At 38.1% G+C, this 21,034-nt stretch overlaps 1 protein-coding gene across 1 annotated transcript; it reads right to left on the bottom strand.

The window, feature by feature from the left end:
• Nucleotides 1-8,042: 8,042 nt before the first annotated feature.
• LOC136222473 (uncharacterized) lies at nucleotides 8,043-10,349 on the bottom strand. Its single transcript, XM_066010251.1, has 2 exons — nucleotides 10,232-10,349; nucleotides 8,043-9,956 (listed from the first exon to the last, which is right to left on the bottom strand). Exon 2 carries the CDS (start codon nucleotides 9,917-9,919, stop codon nucleotides 8,417-8,419), a length of 1,503 nt encoding a protein of 500 aa, XP_065866323.1. The 5' UTR covers nucleotides 9,920-9,956; nucleotides 10,232-10,349; the 3' UTR covers nucleotides 8,043-8,416.
• Between the last annotated feature and the right edge of the window lie 10,685 nt (nucleotides 10,350-21,034).

Genomic DNA, 21,034 nt, shown 5'->3' with positions numbered 1-21,034 from the left:
TGGAGGTTGCTAGAGTATGTCCAGGTCTAGGAAACTTTGATAGAGATGATGCCTTTAAGCTAAAAATAGACTTACCGTCTTTTGGAGGCGAACTAGATATAGAGGGATTCTTAGACTGGTTATCGGAAGTGGAACGTTTCTTTGAGTATGCTGGGATTCCTGATGAGAGGAAAGTAAGGCTGGTGGCGTATCGCTTGAAGGGTGGCGCATCATTTTGGTGGGATCAGATGAGGGAAGAGAGAAGAAGAGGGGGCAGAGATCCGATTCGATCTTGGCTACGGATGAAGGCGATGTTGAGGGAGCGGTTCCTACTGCCGGATTATGAGCAGTATATCTACAGCTCCTACAGGGGATGCTCTCAAGGGACCCGAAGTGTTCATGAGTATACCTCCGAGTTCTTGAGGCTTTCGGCAAGGGCCAACTTGTCAGAAACTGAAAGCCAAAAGACCTATAGGTATTTAGAAGGGTTGAGATACAACATCCAGGATCGTATTGACACACATATGGTGGTTCGGGTACAAGATGCCAGGAATTTAGCCCTCAAGGCTGAATCTCAACTAACCGGGAGATCCAGGAGATCCGCCACTACTGAGTATACGCCTGGAGGAAGAGATCACGTGAGGTCTTATGACAAAGGTAAGCAGGTGGCGAGTGCCAGTGGGGCCAAGGTTAACAGTGTGGGAAGGGGATCTGTCGGAGATACTAGGCCATACAAGGAAGCACCTATACCACCTAAGAGCAACAATCCGTATGCGAGGCCAGTGCCTTTCAAATGTTTTCGGTGCAATGAACCAGGCCATAGATCCAACGAGTGTCCTAGGAGGAAGAGCGCCAACATGGTGGAGAGGTATGAAGATGACTATGACGAAGGGGATGAAGTATTCTGTGAACCCTTGGGAGAAGATGATGATGAGGCGGATGAAGAGAGATACGCCGTTCATGTGGTACGACGTTTGTTAGTCTCTAGCCGGGTAGAGGGAGATCAGAGGCACCGACTATTCAGGACCCGCTGTCTTGTGAAAGGTGGGCGATGCAATGTGATAATAGATAGTGGGAGCCAAGAGAACATTGTGAGCAGCAACGCCGTTCAGAAGTTCGGATTGTTGGCGGAGGCGCATCCCGACCCTTATAGAGTGGGATGGATAAAAAACGTGGGTGAGCTTAGGGTGACCTAGAGATGCAGGGTACCTATTGTGATTGGTGATTACAGTGATGAAGTCTGTTGTGATGTGGTCGATATGGATGCCTGCCACCTATTGTTGGGCCGACCCTGGCAGTTTGATAACGACGCCATCCACGCAGGAAGAGAGAACACTTACAGATTTGTGAAGAATGGGGTGAAGTTCGTCCTTACGCCAATAATGAGAGAGCCAAAGGCCGACGAGAAGTCTACCTTGGTAGTCTGCCCTACACACAAATCATTTGTCAATGAGTGTGAAGAGAGCCAAACGGTGTATGTGGTAATGGTTAAGGCAAATCACGAATCCGCCCAAAGTGACGAAAGGGAGATGCCGAATGAAGTGACCCGCCTACTTGGCGAATATCAAGATCTGTTCCCTGACGAACTGCCGAGTGGGTTGCCACCTTTGAGGGACATCCAGCATCATATTGATCTTGTGCCCGGGGCTAGTTTGCCAAGCCTTCCCCATTATCGAATGAGCCCAAAGGAAAATGACATCATGAGGCAGAAAGTGGAAGAGCTCATTGAAATGGGATACGTTAGAGAAAGTATGAGTCCATGCGTCGTCCCAGCCCTACTTACGCCCAAGAAGGATGGATCTTGGAGGATGTGTGTGGATAGCAGGGCTATCAACAAGATCACTATCAAGTATAAGTTCCCTATTCCAAGGCTGGAGGATATGCTAGATCAGCTTTGCGGATCCCGAGTTTTCTCCAAGATTGATCTCAGGAGCGGTTATCATCAGATACGAATTCGATCTGAGGATGAGTGGAAGACTGCCTTCAAGACCAGAGATGGATTGTATGAGTGGTTAGTTATGCCATTCGGGATGACTAACGCCCCCAGTACTTTCATGAGGCTGATGAATCAGGTGCTTCGTCCGGTGATTGGAAAATTTGTAGTCGTGTATTTTGATGACATCCTGATTCATAGCGAGACCTTGATGGAGCACGTGGAGCATTTACGGATAGTGTTTGACCTGTTAAGGAAACACCAGTTATACGCCAACACTAAGAAGTGTGATTTCGTCATGGAAAGCCTGGTTTTCAAGTTGGAGTTCGTGGTTAGTGGCGATGGAGTTCAAGTTGATGGGGAGAAGGTAAGGGACATCCGAGAATGGCCCACTCCGAGGAATGTGGGGGATATCAGGAGTTTTCATGGGCTAGCCACATTTTATCGCCGATTCATCAAGAACTTCAGTTCCATAGTGGCCCCATTGACGGAATGTTTGAAGAAGAGAAAGGGGTTCGAGTGGGCGGATGCCCAAGAGAAGAGCTTCGCCCTGGTCAAGGAAAAACTAAGTACAACGCCCGTGCTGGCGTATCCTAATTTTGATAAACTGTTCGAAGTTGAGTGTGATGCCAGCGGAGTTGGGATTGGTGGAGTCTTGATGCAAGAAAAAAGGCCCATTGCATATTTCAGTGAGAAGCTCTATGAGGCACGACAAAAGTGGGCCACATACGATCAAGAGTTCTATGTCGTAGTGAGGGCGTTGAAAGTGTGGGAACATTATTTGGTAGGGAAAGAATTCATCCTCTACACTGACCACCAAGCTCTCAAGTACCTGGGAAGTCAGAAGCATCTTCGAAGCTCCATGCATGCCCGGTGGTCCGCCTTCATAGATAAGTTCCCCTATAAGCTTATCCATAAGGCTGGAAAACAGAACAAAGTGGCGGACGCCTTGAGCCGAAGGGTAGCACTAATAAAAACAGTCAGTCTGGAGACCGATTGTTTTGAACACATCAGAGGAGAATACTTGGCGGATCCTGACTTCGACAATATCTGGGAGAAGTGTCAACACCAGCATGGGGATGGGGCGTATCACCTGATGGATGAGTATCTCATGAGGGGCAACCAACTTTGCTTACCCTGCACTTCCATCCGCGAGAAGGTTATTCGTGATCTACATGGCGGATCCCTTGGAGGACATTTTGGGCGAGACAAGACATATGAAGTAGTGAGTTCCCGTTATTTCTGGCCTAAGATGAGGAGAGATGTTGCCTACTTAGTAGAACGATGCTATATTTGCCAAACTGCCAAGGGACGCACTACAAATGCTGGATTGCAGTTACCTTTGCCTGTGCCAGAGACCATATGGGAGGATCTGTCCATGGACTTCGTCCTAGGGTTACCCAGAACTTAGAGGGGCATGGATTCCATCTTTGTTGTGGTTGATCGATTTTCAAAGATGGCCCACTTCATACCATGTCGTAAAACTAATGATGCCTCAGCGACTGCTAAGCTGTTCTTCAAAGAGATTGTCAGGCTACATGGCGTACCTAAGAGCATTGTCTCGGATCGTGATACGAAGTTCCTCAGTCACTTCTGGCGGACGCTTTGGGCTCTGTTTGATACGTCTCTGAAGTTCAGTACCACCGCCCACCCTCAAACAGACGGACAGACAGAGGTGGTCAATAGAACTTTGGGAAACTTACTGCGCAGCAAATGTAAGGATAAGCTCAGGATGTGGGATGTGGTTTTAGCCCAAGCTGAGTTCGCCTACAACGGCTCTGTACATTCGGGAACCGGGAGATCCCCATTTGAGGTGGTATACACGAAGACCCCGAACCACGTCCTTGATATAGCCCCTCTTCCTAAAGGAAATGTGACTGCCACTCAGCTGGCCAAAGAGTTTGTACAGATGCACCACGAGGTGAGAGCAACTCTCGAGGAGAGAAATCAGAAGTTAAAGGCTAAGGCGGATGAGCACCGCAGGGACCTACAGTTTGAGGTTGGGGATGAGGTTATGGTCTATTTGGGCAAAGAAAGACTCGCCAACGCCACAAGCAGCAAGCTTCGGCCTAGGAAATACGGACCATACAAGGTCACCAAGAAGGTCAATGCCAATGCCTATCATATAGCATTGCCGCATTAGCTTGGTAAAATCTCACCAGCGTTCAACATCCGTGACCTTAGTCCATGGAAGCCGGATGGTCCTTTGGAGTTCAACACAGACAAATCAGTGCCGAACTCTTTTAAGGAAGGATAGAATGATGCGGACATCTTAACTGGGATCGCGGATCACAAGCGCTCTGGCGGATCCCCAGACATCGGACCCACGGAGGTTGTACCTAGGAGGGCGGATCCCCAGGATAAACGAACGGGGCGGATCTAGGTGTACGCAAAGAGGCGAATCAACATTTACCCCTGGGCGGATCTCTGTTTACTTCCTTCCGAAGTAATTCACCTAACAACCCTGACAATCCGTACCTGTACCATTGTACTGATTGTCGGGGCGTATTACCTATTTTTCCCTTTGCGTGTTAGCCTTATTGTAACCATAGTAGGGGTAGTCCTTGTCCTTTCTCTTATCTTTAGGGGAAGTATTTAAACCCCCATTTTTGTAAGGATAAACTAACTTTTATCAATCAAACATTATTCTCTTTGAGAACGAAAGTTTATACCTTGTTATTGGGATTCACTCCTTCTAGTTTAGCTAGAGAAGAAACTCTTTGTTGGTTTACGATTTGAAACCTTCATTTATCGTTTTCAACCTGTATCAACAAATTCTGAGAGGAAAGAAAGTTAGAACAAATTCTTAAAAGGAAAGTAATATTGTCTGAACACAGAAAAACTAACGGTTGTCTGAACAAATTCTTAAAGAGGAAAATAATCATGTCTGAACAAATTCTATCTCATATTTCTCATGTAGTTGGCAAAATGATATGTTACTCTTCATCAAACGTGGCGTTTTTAGACCCTAACGGTTGGTAGGTCATTTCTTCTAACTTTTTAGTGAATGTTTTAGGTAATTTCTTGTCACCTTTTCTATTCTTCTCACTTTTCAACTCCTGTAATTTCCTCTTTTTCTTTTCCCTTGGTGAAAGTTCAATTCAATTTCCTCTTTTTCTTTTCCCTTGCTGAAAGTTCAATTCAATTTATCGAGCACACTTAGCGATGTGGCATGCTCACTCATGCAAGTAGCAGATCGACCACCTCTAAAAACTCTAAAATTTATAGAAAGAAGTTCGTGTTTCGATACAAAAACTCTAAAATTTATAGAAAGAAGTTCGTATTTCGGTACATGATCCCGTGCGACGGGACACGAGGTCCACCTGCAACATGCTCAGCAAAAGCAATTTAATTTAATTATTAGGGTCGGAAAATTCCGTGCTCACCGAGATATTCTTTCTTTCCACACATGCGAAGCAAAGGCAATTTAATTTAATTATTAGGGTCGGAAAAATCCATGCTTGCATAGATATTCTTACCATTCCTCATGAATGTTCTCAAAGTGCATATCATTTTCTTCTTCAACAAGAGTGCTCATACATTGATCATACACGAGCAAGCTACTTTGTAACTCATCAATGGCTAAGCTGTCAATATCTTTAGACTCCTTAACGAAACATATAACATAATTAAATTTTAGAGTCATGTATCTCAAAATATTTTCACCATCTTTTTTTTTCTCAACTTGCTTTCATCTTATTGGTTATGGTAAGAGTTTGTGCAAAATACTCGTTTATTGATTTTCCTTCCTTCATGTGGAGAATTTCAAATTCTTTTCGAACTGCTTGCAATTGTGCACCACGTGATTCGAGTTGATTCTTGATATTTTTGTTTCATAGAATCCCATATGCTCTGTGCTGCTGAATCATTATTGATGATCATGTTTAAGATTGAACGGAATTCCAAACTCTATTAAGCCCAATACTCCTTTGAACTTAGTAAGTTTTCCATGAGCATGTCATGACCCAATGATCATAATGTCCATCAAAATATGGGACCGTTGGTTGCACAAATGAACTTTCTACCATCATACGTGTAAAAACTGATGCTTCAACCTTTAATCAGGTCATGTGATGGAGTAATGATACTAATGTTAAGAACTAAGAACTAAATATGAGACAAAAAAGGGAGGAGAGCGACCGGTCTTATTAAATCTACCAAACAACAAAATAACAACTAATTTATATCACATTTACGATAATAAACTCTAATAAGGGATAAGCAACCACGTGTGTGAAGAAGTCTAAACACATGGAAACAATTAAAACAATTTCAATAGAAATACATCTCTTAAAACTAGGGATTTTATTGACTAAGCAACAACAACCTAACAAAAATAACAAATAATTTATTAGTTTCTAGATTTGTACATAATACATTAATCATACTTATTTTTAGAAATACACAGTTGATAAGTGGTTAATTTTATTAAAACTCGAAGACTTAATAATATACTTATGAAAACAAATAAACTAACTAGTGTAATATACATTAATTTAGAGACTAATAAATTATTTATTTTGATAACAAAATATGTTATTTTTGTAATTAAGAGAGTAAATACATGAAGTATTGTAAAATCACTCTATAAACTTAACGTGATAAATGACCATAATGGAATGTGAAATATACATCTCCAACTCGAATGAGACTTTGAAAATTAACAAATAGGACAATACATTGAATCACAACATAAAAGGGGTATATTGGGAGGGGCTCGAGGGGGTCCGGACCCCTCTGGCCGTCGAAACCACCATGACTAAGAATAGTTCTGGCCCCTTTCGTTTCCACCAAATTTAAGGATTAAGATGCTAAATTGGTGATTTGATTAAACTGTGATTAAGTATTTGATGAATTGGACATTTAACGTAAAACTTTGATTGGGTATTTGATAAATTGGTCTCACCAGGGGCGGTTCCAGCCCCCTATCTTCAAGAAATATTAATTATGTGATTTTTTAGCACCCCCAAGATAACCTGAGAAGTGTTAGACCATTCTTAAATCCAAATTTCTAATTTTTTTGCCGGTTAGATCCCCTTAAATTCAAATTTTTTATTTTTTTATCCTGTTAGACTCTAAAATCCAAATTTCTAATTTTTTTTTGCCGGTTAGACATCCTTAAATTCAAATTTCTAATTTTTTTTTGTCCAGCTAGGCTCTCTCAAATCCAAATTTCTAAATTCTTTTACATGTTAGGCCCTAAATCCAAATTTTTTATATATTAAAAATCTAGTTTAATTTTGAGAAGTTTTACATTTATACTAAAATTATGGTTCTTGACTACTTAGATTATAACACGTATATATACGAAAAGAATTGAGCAAATTTAATTTAGCAATTTTTTTATGCACGCATATCAAAACCGGTCCCCCAACCGACCAATCCTGTATTCACTACGGACAATATACAACTACATGTAACAAAATTATCAAATACAAGACGTGTGAATTTGTGTGGAAAAATCTCCTCAATATAATGAGTAAAGCCACAAGACCGTTGTCTATATCCGGATCTTCTACTATTTCAACCAAAGTAATACAACTTGTTTTCTTTAGAAAATCGGCATTATACTTTTAGAACATTTTATCAAGAAACCTCTGGGTGGCTTTAGGAGAGCCGATCTAGGCGCTGCTTTCTATTTAAAAGGGCTTTTAATGTGAAAAGTTCGCATCTGGTTAGATTGACTCAACTAGTGAAAAATGAGATTTATATCCCTTCATTGAGAGAAATTATTGGTGTAAAAAGTAAAGATATATAATTATCATTGGTAGAATGAGATCATATCAAAATTTCTCCCCAATTCAATTTTTCTTTCTTTGATACAATATAAAATTTATTTTAATTACAATACAATAATTATCGAGATCTATATTTCTAAAAAATTAGACATACATAAATAATTAGAGTAAATAATGTATTAGTCACTATATTTTTTACCAAACACACTTTAGTCTTTTAACTTTTTTCTATTCTTTAGTTTAGTCCAGTATAAAAAGACTAAACTGTTTAATAATTCAAACATGTAAGATATTAAACTGTTGAATGAAACAAAAGTTAAGAGATAAACAGTGCATTATTAAAATACGAGAACTAAATAATATTTTCGGTCAAAATATAGGGACTAATAAAATATTTACCCAAATAATTATTATAATTTAATACTAATCATACAGTATAATAAAAAGAAATTGAAAGTCGGACAAAAGAAAAAATAGCACAAACGAGAACTCTATAATACTGGAGCAGCCTTGGGCTGCCAATGCAAAAAATAGACAAACTCTCTGAAGAGCTTGTTCACACCTTCAAAGAGGACATGCCAGATATAGAGGCTGAACAAGCAAACATAACCAGAAAGTCCAGCAATAAGATGAGTCTCCTTAATTTCATCTCTGTGTATAACTATCACTATCACTATCAAATCATAAATTAAAATTCTTGTTTCTTTGAATACAAGACAATGGATGATCATATATCTGTATCTATCTACCTCAATTATTTTTATATTCAAGACAACAGAAGTTCACCCCCTCCAAGATGAGGCCGAAGGCAAACACGAACCTCATGTTCTTCTCGTCCTACTCGATGTTTCGGCACCATGATCTCCAGTCCTGTTCCTGTTTCATCCCCATATGCTTCTAGCTTAGCATCATCCGGTATCCGAGTCGGTAACGGGATTTCCCTTATGAATTCCCCTGGAGGACAATGCTCAGGACACACATCAGTAAGCTTAAATGTTCTGTCATTTCTCTTGATGAAGGACATACAACCTGTACTCATTGATGATATTTTAACAACACCATGTTTTAGATTATTCCACCATGTTACTTTCACCCTTTTAAGATCTGCAAAAGGTAAACTCACTATTATAAGGTACCCGAATTCATCCTCGTATATAGTTTTCGCACATGTCACAGGTCCATACACATTCCTCATTACCCCGCTGAATTCGTTCAGCCAAGGCGGCTCGATTGGATCCTGAACTCTATCGTTGTGTTGATTCATAAGCAAACAATAATCCTCATCATTTCCATGAAGATCCTTCTTCCTCTTGTTTGAAACAGGCAAAAGATCCATTCCGTTACTGTTTAATTGGGTCGACAAGTTCAATCCCGAACCATTTAGCAACTTCCTTGACTGATTGTGTAGAGTAGTACTAGTAGTCTTCAATGGAGGAAGGGGTCTCTCAAGCTCAAATTCTGTGTTAGGAAGGTTCCTCCAGGAACAAAATTCACTCGCTTCCGACGGGATTGAAAAGTTCAATTCCCTTCCTGTAAGCTCCATCCATCTCTTCTGTTCTTCCTCATCGAGACCCTCGAAACTAGGAGAGGGAACAATCTCAATCCCGTGCAGGCATTGAGGATTTGAAAGCCCCCTGTAATGCTTCCTTTGCATTCTATGAGATCGAACGAATCCCTTTTCGACACTGAAAGGGAACAAGCGCTCTCCTTGGCGAGAGTGTCCATTCATATAGCTACGAAGCTGCATTTTACCCAGAGCATTCTCAGGCCTCTCCTTAAAAACCCACATATACATATTCTCCATATCATGCTGAACCAGAAACACTTCAAGCTCGAGATCCGACTTATCAAACCCCGAAACCCCATTACTATCTATCACAATCTTACACTTAGATTTCTCATTCAACACAGGTTTGAAATAATAAGTAAAGAAAAACCAAGCACCCCAAACACTATCCAATCTCTTAGCACACTTTCGCCCAGCTTTTGAGAGAATGAGAAACGAATCGGAGTCATTCGGTTGTGATCCAAGGCCGACATCAAATATATCAAAAGGATCACAATTCCATGAAGAAGGAGGAGGACTTCGTTCAGCAGATAATGGAAGATTAATATCAGGTGCCCTAGAATTAGAAAGATCAATTGACCTATTCATCATCATCAACTCTCTGTCAATATCTTCATGAGAGATTAAGCTAGAATCCATGGATAAAAGTGTTGATGGATGGTGATTCTCAATTGATAGATTGGTCAGCAAATCTTCCCCCATGTTAAACCCTCTTCAATCAAATTGGGTTTTATTAGCTCTGCACCAAAATTAACTTATGATCAATACCATGATCAGAATTTTGTTTCCCCTAATTTAAGCAGAATAAAAAACCCAAACAAAGACATGATCAGACCTCAACAAGAAATTCGGAAGTGTTCAATCTATTATTACAAAAGATTGATTTTTCCTTGTTTCGAACCATAAAATTGCAGAAATTTTTACTCTAAATCCTAGACAGACAAGAGATAATCCAGGAAACCTAATTTAGCGAAATTGAAAAGCTATGGATTGAAAGTTGTTGTTTAGAATTACCTGTTGGAGGATAGCTGAGAATCAATTAATTCCAGAAAATCAAACAGAGAGAGCTCTCGCTTCTAAAACAGGCCATACAGAGAAACAGAGCAAGTGGAGGAATAAAAGAAAGCGACGGTATAACGGTTCGCATATGAATTTGAGGAAACTAGAAGACGGCGCAATAACGACGTTAAAGGTTGCATTTAATTTAATCTTAATTAAATTAAATTAATTTATTGCATTATTAATTCTATTTAGTGATTACAGGGGTTTTAATTGTAATTAATATAAATTAATTCAGTAAAAATAATTTTTTATTAAATGAATTAATTGAAAAAAAACATTCAAATAGTTCTTCTTCATATGTAAAACAATTAATGGCATTGCTTCCCCGTCCTCGACTCCTACTTCAAAGTCCAATTCGAGTTCTAGAAATAAGCATTTGAAGAGACATCACCATCCTCTAGGTCGTTTTCGATGATTAAGATCCTTTTCTAAAACTCAGCGTGTTTTACAACAGTTTTGTAAGCAAGATCGGTCCGATTATATTTGTCTAGAGGAGCCAACAATTTCATTGTCTTCCATCAATAATTCATATTGGCAGAGTCCTGATATGAAACTTATTTTGGATAATAATCATTCCTTACCGTCTCTTTGGGTCTTTAGAAAAGTTGATCTTGCTGACCCCATTGTGATCAAGCAACATGACCAGTGGTGAATATATGATTACTTGGTTGAGGGACCAATCTTTACATGTGTTTCAAAAAAAAAAATACTTTTGCTAAATTGAACTTGCTTTTTTTTTTTTTTTTTTTATATATGTGTGTGATAATTTGAATGCTCAAGAACTAATTTTTAAGTATTAATATACAATTTCTTAAAATAAGCTAGATTTCGTTTAAGAGTCCTAACATGTGAAAAAATTGGATTTAAGGGCCAAACAGGTAAAAAAAATTAAAAAATTTGATTTGAAAGGATCTAACAGGCCAAAATAAATTAGAAATTTGGATCTAGAGCGGCAAAAAAAAAAATTAGAAATTTGAATTTAGAAAGTATCTAATAAGTTTAAAATATTAAAATTTTGAATTTTGGACAAGCTTAAGACTTAATGGGCCATTTTGGGGGCTAATTCAACACCTCGAGAATTTTTTTTTTTTTTGAGACAAAAAAATCGAAACTACCCGAGGTCAAAGTGGTTCCGGCAGCCGGAGAGGCCCAGGGCCCCGGTCTACGCTCCTGAACATGACCAACATGTTACTTTAGAAGTGGATTGATGTTGTCATTCCCTTCACTTCCATCACGTAATCTTCTAAAGAATACATGAAAATGAGAGAAAATAGTGTTAATGTTAATTCCTCAGTTTTACGAGTTCTTATATTAAGTGCTGGGTTTTTTATGTCAATCGAAAGACATCCAATTCACATTTAGACTCGTGTGTTGTGATCTCACATAATAATTAAAATAGTGAGACCTTTTATAATATGTGTCCTCTATTTGACATGAAGAACTGAGTGTTTCTAATAATTTGTGTTGTTTTACACTTTAAAAAAACAAAGCGAAGAAAAACAAAATCAGAGGGATTTTACCGGAAATTTTGTTGGTTTCGTGGATAATGGAGAGGGTTTTATTGAAATTGATTTCATAAGATATTCAATCCAACCAACACCATTAGACGGCCCAATTGGTTTGCTACCATAGCCAAAACGGCCATTAACGACGATTAAAGAAATTGGTAGCAAGAGTTTCCAATTTGGTCATAAACTCCATTCGGACTCCATCCATGATTCACTAAGTTAACAAAACCAAATTTGTGACATGCCTCGACTATAAAAGTCTTTTTTTTTTTTTTTTTTTTTGTGGGCCTCTATGATACAGATCGGTTTCGACACGTATTAGTTTTAATCGTAAACTAATAAAGATATTTCTTCTTTAGCTAAACTAGAAGAAGTTAATTCTGGTTTTATGGACTAAATTCATATGAATAATGAAATCCCCATTGTTGAAGGTGAAAAAACTCTTAACAAAGCTTCAATGAAAAAGATGATTAAATTCGATTGGTAAAAAGTTAACTCAGTTACAAAGAAAGAGATGTATTTATACCATCTCAAAACCCTAAAACAAATTACATAAAAGGATAAATCACTTAACTAATTAAAATGAAAAAGATAAGGGTGAAATGGGTTTGGTAAATAGGGAGTGGCATTGGTTGTAAATAAGGATTGACATGATTGTAATTAACGAGAAAGCTGGAGTAAGGAACAAGTTCATTAAAATGAATCCATGCGGCGCGTTCCTAATTCCAAGCCCCGCGTGGATTGGTCTCTCGACTTTTCTCCGGATCAATCCTTCATTCACGCGAAGCGTGCTTTCCCTCAAGCGGAGCGTGCCCAAATCCAAGCCCCGCGTGGATTGGTCTCTGAACTTTTCTTCGGATCAAACCTTCCTCCATGCGGAGCGTGCTTTCATTCACGCGGAGCGTGCCTGAGCTGCTGAGTTGCTGACCTGCTGTGTGGTACTGTGTTGCTCGTGCTTAATTCTTCCTCCGATTTCCTTCGTCCGGACCCGATCCTCCAAGGAGATGCCCCGCATCACTATCACTGGGTAAATAAGCTTGCAATGTCTATGATAGAGTAAAACAACCATATATAGCTATAGAAAATTGAAAATTATTGCAGCAGTTCACAAAATAAAGAGATAAGTTTTTAGGTATTTGGAACCTAGAAGGAAGGAAAAAACAATGTGTTTAAAGGAATTTCAATATCTGTTAATCAATGTTGTTGAAAGCTATTATTTTGTTTATATAGATAAGATTTGGAAACTAGAAAGAAAGAAAGAAAGACGATGTGTGAAATGAGTCTGTTAATTATTTTTACTGAGAGTTGTTACTTTTTTAACTTTTAAGATCAAGGACTAATTAACTATTTAATTTTAATATTAGCCATCCAAATTCAACCAATGGCTTAGATTATAGGAACAAGATCTCTCATGTTTTGACTAAATATGAGAGGATCTGAATTCGTGTGAAATACATTTATTAAGTGGATTGCTATTTACCGTTCCCTTTTCCTACTTATTGCCTTCATTTGGACTTTTTTGCCATTTTTCGTAGTTTTGATAAAAAAACTATAAATTCTCTCTCCAAAATCACGAACCCGAACAACAATAATTAAAATTATAAAAATAATTGATATGTGACAACCCGAACCCCGAAAATAGATGACTATGAGTCAGAAACATTAAAATTTACATTTTTTTTTCAAAAAATCATGAACATAATGCATATTTTCCGTGACGATTTTATATTTTTCGTCACAAAAAATTAGAGAATTTTATATTTTTCGTCACAAAAAATTAAACGATTTAACATTTTCCGTCACTAAAAATATTAAATTTGTGCCTAGGCCCAATTTTGGCCTAGGCGGGTGGCTGAACCGCCACGCCAATGGTTTGGGAGGGTGAAACACCCACCCCGTCAATGGCTTGGGCGGATCCGCCCAAGCCATTGACGGCCAAGCCATTGGATGGGCGGGTGTTTCACCCTCCCAAACCATTGGCGTAGCGGGTTAGGGATCCGCCCAGACTATGGCATGAGCGGGTGAAACACCCGCCTAGGCCAAAATTGGTTTTTTTTTTAAAAAATCCAAATTTTTTATTATTAAAAGAGTAAAATTGTCCAAATGAGAGTGGTAAAAGCAAAAAAAAAAAAAACGGTAAATAGCAACATCCACAAGGAAAACAATATTCTCTTTTAATTTGTCACAGAAAAGAAAGTTCCCTCTTCTACCTTATTAAATGTTTGAAGACATTCGCTTGATATAGTTCCAACCAATGGAATATTATAGTTCCTGAACAATCCACACGAGGAAAGGAAAACATCAACATTATAAATTCAATATTATAATGTCAACAACTGTGTTAATGTATTAATATATTAAGGGTAGAATAGTAAATCAACATTGTAATTAGTAGTATAAATACTTGTACCTTAATATTATAAATAAGAGAGTTTATTATATTTTTACTTTTGTGTCTTATTCCATATGGTATCAGAGCAAAAGTTTCTTTCTCTCTCACTCTTATAATAAAATCAAACAACTTACAGGATTTATTTTGAAATTTTCCTTCATTGCACAAGGATCATTTCGGCAACTCTCCTCTTTCTCCTTTATTTTGCTAATACGACAAACGACTTCAAGCCGTTAGCGTCGTGCATCGATTGTGGATTTCTCCCTACCTCGGGAAATCGTTTTCTTCCCGAATTCCTGCAGATCGCTTTCTCTCAGTTTTCCTGCAAATCGACTTGTCCCTGTCAACAGTAGAAGATCGGGTTTCTTCCTGTCTATATTCTCGCGATTTGCTCCTTACTTCCTGCGATTTACGCTGGTTTTATCGAACTTCAGATCATTTTTTTTCTTTGCTATTAGCACTGGTCTTCTTTCAGTTCTTGTGGTTTCTGATTATCGATCATCTTCTTATTTCATCTGTTAATCGATTTGCGAGTTCTGTTCTTATTTCATCTGTTTTCGGTGATTACGGTTTGACGGCTTCTGTTTTCATCTGTTTCTGCGATTATCTGCAGTTCTTCATCTTGTTCTGGTTTTTTTTTTCTCTGGCAACGTGTTTTGGATATCTCTGTTGTTTCTTCTGTGGTTAATTACTTGAAGCTCCTTCTACTCTACATTTGTTTCAATTCCTGCAATGGCTGAACCAGGCTTTGTAGATTTTGAAGTTGATTCTGTCTCATCTGATTCTTCTCCAACTCCATCAATGCTTGCTAAATCACCAGTGAATCCACCACAGTTATTTCTACCTGAGCCAGTATCTAATGCTCCTGCTAATATGAAGTCTAAACGGCATGTAACTTTTGGTCAGGCACAAATGCTTGATGTCAACTCCAAAATGCCTCGTTTAACTCCACCGGTCAGTAGAACACCGGCGTCTCCATCTTATTCTCAGGTACACCATTCTGCTTACATGATCATTTTCCGTCTCCTACACCGATTCATAACATGAATACTGAGCATTTTCGCCATGTCAATACTCATACTCATCGTTCTTCGAATGTTCAAGACGATTATGCTTTGTCTTTACAGCTAACTACAGCTGATAATCCTGGTACTATTCTTGTTACCATGCCATTGAATGGCAATAACTATGTTACATGGCAAAGAGCTATGATATTAGCCCTATCTACTAAAGAGAAACTGAATTTTGTGCTATGTGATGAATTTACCCCACCCCAAACTTCACCTGATTATCATTAGTGGCAGAGGGCTGATTGTATGGTTATGTCATGGATTCTGAATTCTATTACTAAGGACCTAGCAGATGCTTTCGTTTTTTCTTCATCTGCAAGAGCATTGTGGAAAGAACTTGAGCAACGTTTTGGAGGTTCCAATGGTTCGCTGATTTACAAATTAAAACGTGAGATTAATGCTTTTCGTCAGGGTACTTTATCAATTGCTCTCTACTTTACTCAGCTCAAAAGACTTTGGGACGAGTTAGCTTACTTATGCCCTGTATTTGTCTGTTCTTGTGAAGCATCACATATTTGCACTTGTTTTGCTACACAAAAGGCACATGAATCTCACAATACTGATCAGCTTGTACAATTCCTTATGGGATTACGTTCTGAATATTCTCATATCAAGCATCAAATGTTGTTGATGGATCCTTTACCCAATTTGCATAAAGCTTACTCTATGTTACAAAATGTGGAAAAACAAAAAGAGGTTACCTCTGAACATGCCTCGTTGGAGATTGTTGCTCTTGCTTCTAAGACATCCATTCCTACTACTTCTACTCATACTCAGGGTCAGAAACGTGATCCTAGTACCAAAGATGATCGGTTTTGTACTCATTGTAACAAATCTGGTCATGAGAAGGAATCATGTTTTAAATTGCATGGTTATCCTGAGTGGTTTCAGGAATTCAAAAAGAAGAAGAATAAGAATACCAAGCCTCGTGCTCATTGTGCTTCGGCCGATACACCTCTTGATGGATCTGATTTTGAGAACACAGAAACTGGTGCTTCCAACTATCCTATGCCTCATGGCTTTGCTCAAATGGTTCAATCTGAAGTTCAAAGAGTGATGAAGAACAATAATTCCAAACAATATGGAGATGACCAACCATCCACTTCTCATATGCCTTTGGCCAATTTTTCTGGCTTCGCATGTACATCCTCTACATCACAATCTAACTATCCTACTGTTTTTTCTACAAACTCTTCTCCTACTACTCCATTATCTGTTTGGATAATTGATACTGGTGCTACATCTCATATGAGTAATAAGCTTAGTCTTTTTACTCACATTAATTCTACTAACACAAATAATTGGGTTCATTTACCGGATGGATCCAAAAATAAGATTACACATATTGGTTCTATTATAATTCGTCCTAAATTCATACTAAAGGACGTTTTACACATACCTACTTTCACTCATAACTTGTTGTCTGTTGGACGCTTAACACATGATTCAGATATTGTCCTTCGTTTTTTTTCCCAATTTTTGCTTATTTCAGGCCCATCATTCTGATACTGTTATTGCTGTTGGTTTTTTCCAAGGAGGCCTATATTACCTTACATCTCAATCTTTTGATCCCGCCATAATAGCTAGCTATGTTTGTAATAAAGAGTACATTGTTCCATCTATTTCATCGCCATTGCCTCTTACTAATGTTGTTACTAACAATGATTCTGTGTTTTTGTGGCATCATCGCTTAGGACATGCTTCGGCATCCAAATTAGCTCATATTTCTGTTATTTCTTATGTTTCCAACAATATATCATGTAATGTTTGTCCTATGGCAAAACAACATCGCTTATCCTTTTCTCGCACAGATATCTCTACTACTTTTCCTTTTCAATTACTTCATATGGATCTTTGGGGCCCTTATAAACTTGCCACCCTTACGGGAGCCAAGTATTTTTTATCCATTGTGGATAACTATACCCGTGCTACTTGGACCATACTGCTATGTGATAAAACTAGTGTTTTTTCTGCCATTGAATCATTCATTTTGTTAATTGAGAATCAATTTAACACAAAAATTAAACAAATTCGAACTGATCATGGCACTGAATTTCTTAATCACACTTGTCAAGTTTTTTTTCAAAATAGGGGCATTTTTCATCAAAAATCATCTGTATATACACCTCAACAAAATGGTATTGTTGAACGTAAACACAAACATTTGCTCGAAATCACACGAGCACTACTATTTCATGCATCGCTTCCTAAGGTTTTTTGGGGCGAAGCACTTCTAACTGCCACACATATTCATTAATATACTTCCAACTCCTTTATTGGATTGGAAATCACCTTATGAAAAATTACATGGCAAATCTCCCAATTACTCCTTTCTGAAAGTTTTTGGTTGTCATTGTTTCTTTTCTAATTTACATCCTTCTCGTGATAAGTTGGATCCTCGGGCGTTTCCCGGTATTTTTGTTGGTTATGCTTCTGATCATAAAGCATATAAGATTTAAAATCTTAATACCAATCAAATCATCATTTCTCGTGATGTAGTGTTTAATGAAACTCATTTTCCATACACTTCTCACGCTTCTGATTCTACACCTACGACTTCATCATCCAATCCCATATTTCCCATACCAAATATACTTCATTCCACAACACCTATTGTTTCTTCTTCCCCAACAATTCCTGTTCCACGTACTTCATCTCCTCTTCTCTCTATTGAGGCTCCTATTTCTACCTCATTTGATCATACTCAATCTCACTCATCTCCTTTGCATTCCCCTATTTCGAGTTCATCTCCCACCACTCAACCCCTTGCGGAATCCTCCTTACCTATTCCCGTAAGCACCTCCATTACCCCCATTTCAGTTTCTAACAATCATATTTCCACTCCTTCTGATCCAATTACACTTCCACCTCCTCAATGTAATTCTCGTTTTGGATGACCTCTTAAAACTCCATCTTGGCTTCAAGACTTTACTACACACTCTCCTACTTCTTCGTGTCATGTATCTTCTACCCCCATTCCCGTTTTACCCCCATTTAGTTCTTTGCATTTTGCCTTTATTTCTACTATTAATACATGCACTGAACCTACCAATTATAAACAGGCAACCTCTTCTCATCAATGGCTTCAGGCCATGGATGTTGAATTAAAAGCATTAGAAGGCAATGATACATGGGACATTACTTCTTTACCTCCTGGTAAGAAGGCTATTTCTACTCGATGGATTTTTCATATTAAACATAAACCTGATGGTTCCGTTGACCGATACAAAGCTCGTTTAGTGGCCCGTGGCTATAATCAAATCCAAGGTATCGATTATTTGGAGAGTTTTTCTCCGGTTGCTAAAGTAGTCACCGTTCGCTTCATGATTGCCATTGCGGCTGCCAAAGCTTGGCCCATTCATCAAATTGACATAAATAATGCTTATCTTCATGGTTTTGTGGATGAAGACATCTATCTCCAACCTCCGGAGGGTTATCAAAAGACTAAACCCGGTCAGGTTTGTAAACTACGTAAATCTCTTTACGGTCTTAAACAAGCGGGTCGCCAATGGAATAAAGAATTCACATCTAAAATTCTTACATTTGGCTTTACTCAAGCATCTTGTGATCATTGCTTATTCACGTATACCAAGACTGACATTTTTATCATCCTCATCATTTACGTTGATGATATACTCATTTCGGGTAATTCCGAGGATGTTATTTGTCATGTCAAAGATCATTTACACTCTCTTTTTACTATTAAAGACCTAGGCCCTGCTAAATACTTCCTAGGCATTGAACTTGCTCGTAACAAAATGGGAATTTTTCTGTCCCAACAAAAATATATTTCTGACTTGCTTTCTGATACAGGGTTAGCTTCCGCTCATTCCTCTCCTTGTCCAATGCAATCTTGTACTAATTTGGACCCTGCTCTTGGCACTCCCATTCCCGCTCCCGATCAGTATCGCAAGCTTGTTGGAAGATTACTTTATTTAAATTTCACTCGCCCCGACATTGGTTTTGCTGTTCAACAGCTTAGTCAGTTTATGCACCAACCTTGTTCTAATCACCTTGAGGCCTTGTTCTATCTTTTGCGATATCTCAAAGGCACGCTGCATTATGGTTTATTTTATGGAGTTAATTCAGATTTTTGCCTCACGGCTTATTGTGACGCTGATTGGGGTCGGTGTAAAGAAACACGAAGATCCATTGGTGGTTATTGTATTTTTTTTGGGAATGCTCTTATCTCTTGGAAGGCAAAGAAACAACCTACTGTCAGTAAATCTTCCGCTGAAGCTGAATATCGCAGTATGGCAACCACCAGTTGTGAACTCAAGTGGATCTCATATTTATTTCGTGAATTTCAAATTTCGCTTCCCTTACCTATCCAGCTACATTGTGACAGTCAAGTTGCCATTCATATTGCATCTAATCCAGTGTTTCATGAACGCACTAAACACTTAGATATCGATTGTCATCTTGTTCGTGATCATATTACTTCCGGATTTCTGTCCACTCCACATATTTCTACTAAACTCCAACTCGCTGATCTACTCACTAAACCTTTATCTGCAGCAACGCTTCATTTCTTTCTTCCCAAACCGGGTCTCGTTTCCTCACAGCCTCCAGTTTGAGGATGGGGTGTTAATGTATTAATATATTAAGGGTAGAATAGTAAATCAACATTGTAATTAGTAGTATAAATACTTGTACCTTAATATCATAAATAAGAGAGTTTATTATATTTTTACTTTTGTGTCTTATTCCATATTATAATGTCAACAACTGTCCTGAACATTAACAAAAAAGCCACAACTTTAGTCCCAGATAGATGGTGCCCATACTACCTCATAATATGATCCGAAGTGTGAGGTCACCTATAAATTCGTACATATTAGTAAGACAAATTGAAGGTTGTACATCAAAGTGTGAAATAGAATAAAAGTTGTACACCGTTGATGAAATTTACCCGAAATTTTAGACATATATCACTAAATAAAGGAATCAAAGAGAATAAAAATATGATCTTTATGTATCACCAACAACTGTAACAAAAATTACATACCTATGAATTGAAACAAACACATCATATATCTATTTAATAAATAATAACAAATCAAACCAAAGTTTCATACTCTTAACTAACATTAACTCCATTAATCAGCAACTTATTTTCATAAAACAAAAGAGTATTGCTAGTGGAATCCCTTCTTGAATGAAATGGGAAAAGTAAGCTTGTCGGAGAGTTTAGAGACTTCGACTAAACCCTTAGTAATATATCTCCAAGTCCGACAAACACGACGCAAGCCGCCACGCTTTTTCTCGGAGGCATCTATTTTTCGATTCTTCAATTCTCATTATAACCTCTCTCAACAGTTCCTGAGCAATGTTTGCCCAACAAGAGGTATCATGTCCTTGCCTGAATTTGGCGGAGCTGAGCCGACCTGCACCACCCGGTGAGACCTTGACTGTATTATCCTACTCTGAATTACTGATGTTTTTTCAATAATAACGAAGTGATCTTTTAAGTGCAATGCTATTTGAAATTCATAAAAAGAATTAAAGCAACTCCAGTGTTTGTGACTGCCTTGTTATTTTGAAGGATTTAGTAATAATCAACCATTAGAGTGGTTTTTACCAATTTTGGTTTGTTATCAAAATAAGTAACAACCATTTCTCTTTCTATTTCTACACTTAAGTCCATCTTTTTTTGCTTTTTTTATTACAAAGGCAGTTGTTTTTTTGCTTGTAAAATTACATGTTGAGTCTTTGCTTTTTAATTAATATTTTTTATCTTAGAAAAAGGTAAAGTAACAATCAACTCTAATGGAATGTTACCTTT

This window comes from Euphorbia lathyris, chromosome 3, assembly GCF_963576675.1.
Source record: "Euphorbia lathyris chromosome 3, ddEupLath1.1, whole genome shotgun sequence".
Classification (NCBI taxonomy): Eukaryota; Viridiplantae; Streptophyta; class Magnoliopsida; order Malpighiales; family Euphorbiaceae; genus Euphorbia; species Euphorbia lathyris.
The sequence above is the reverse complement of the archived record's forward strand: the minus strand, read 5'-3'. Positions and strand labels throughout refer to the sequence as shown.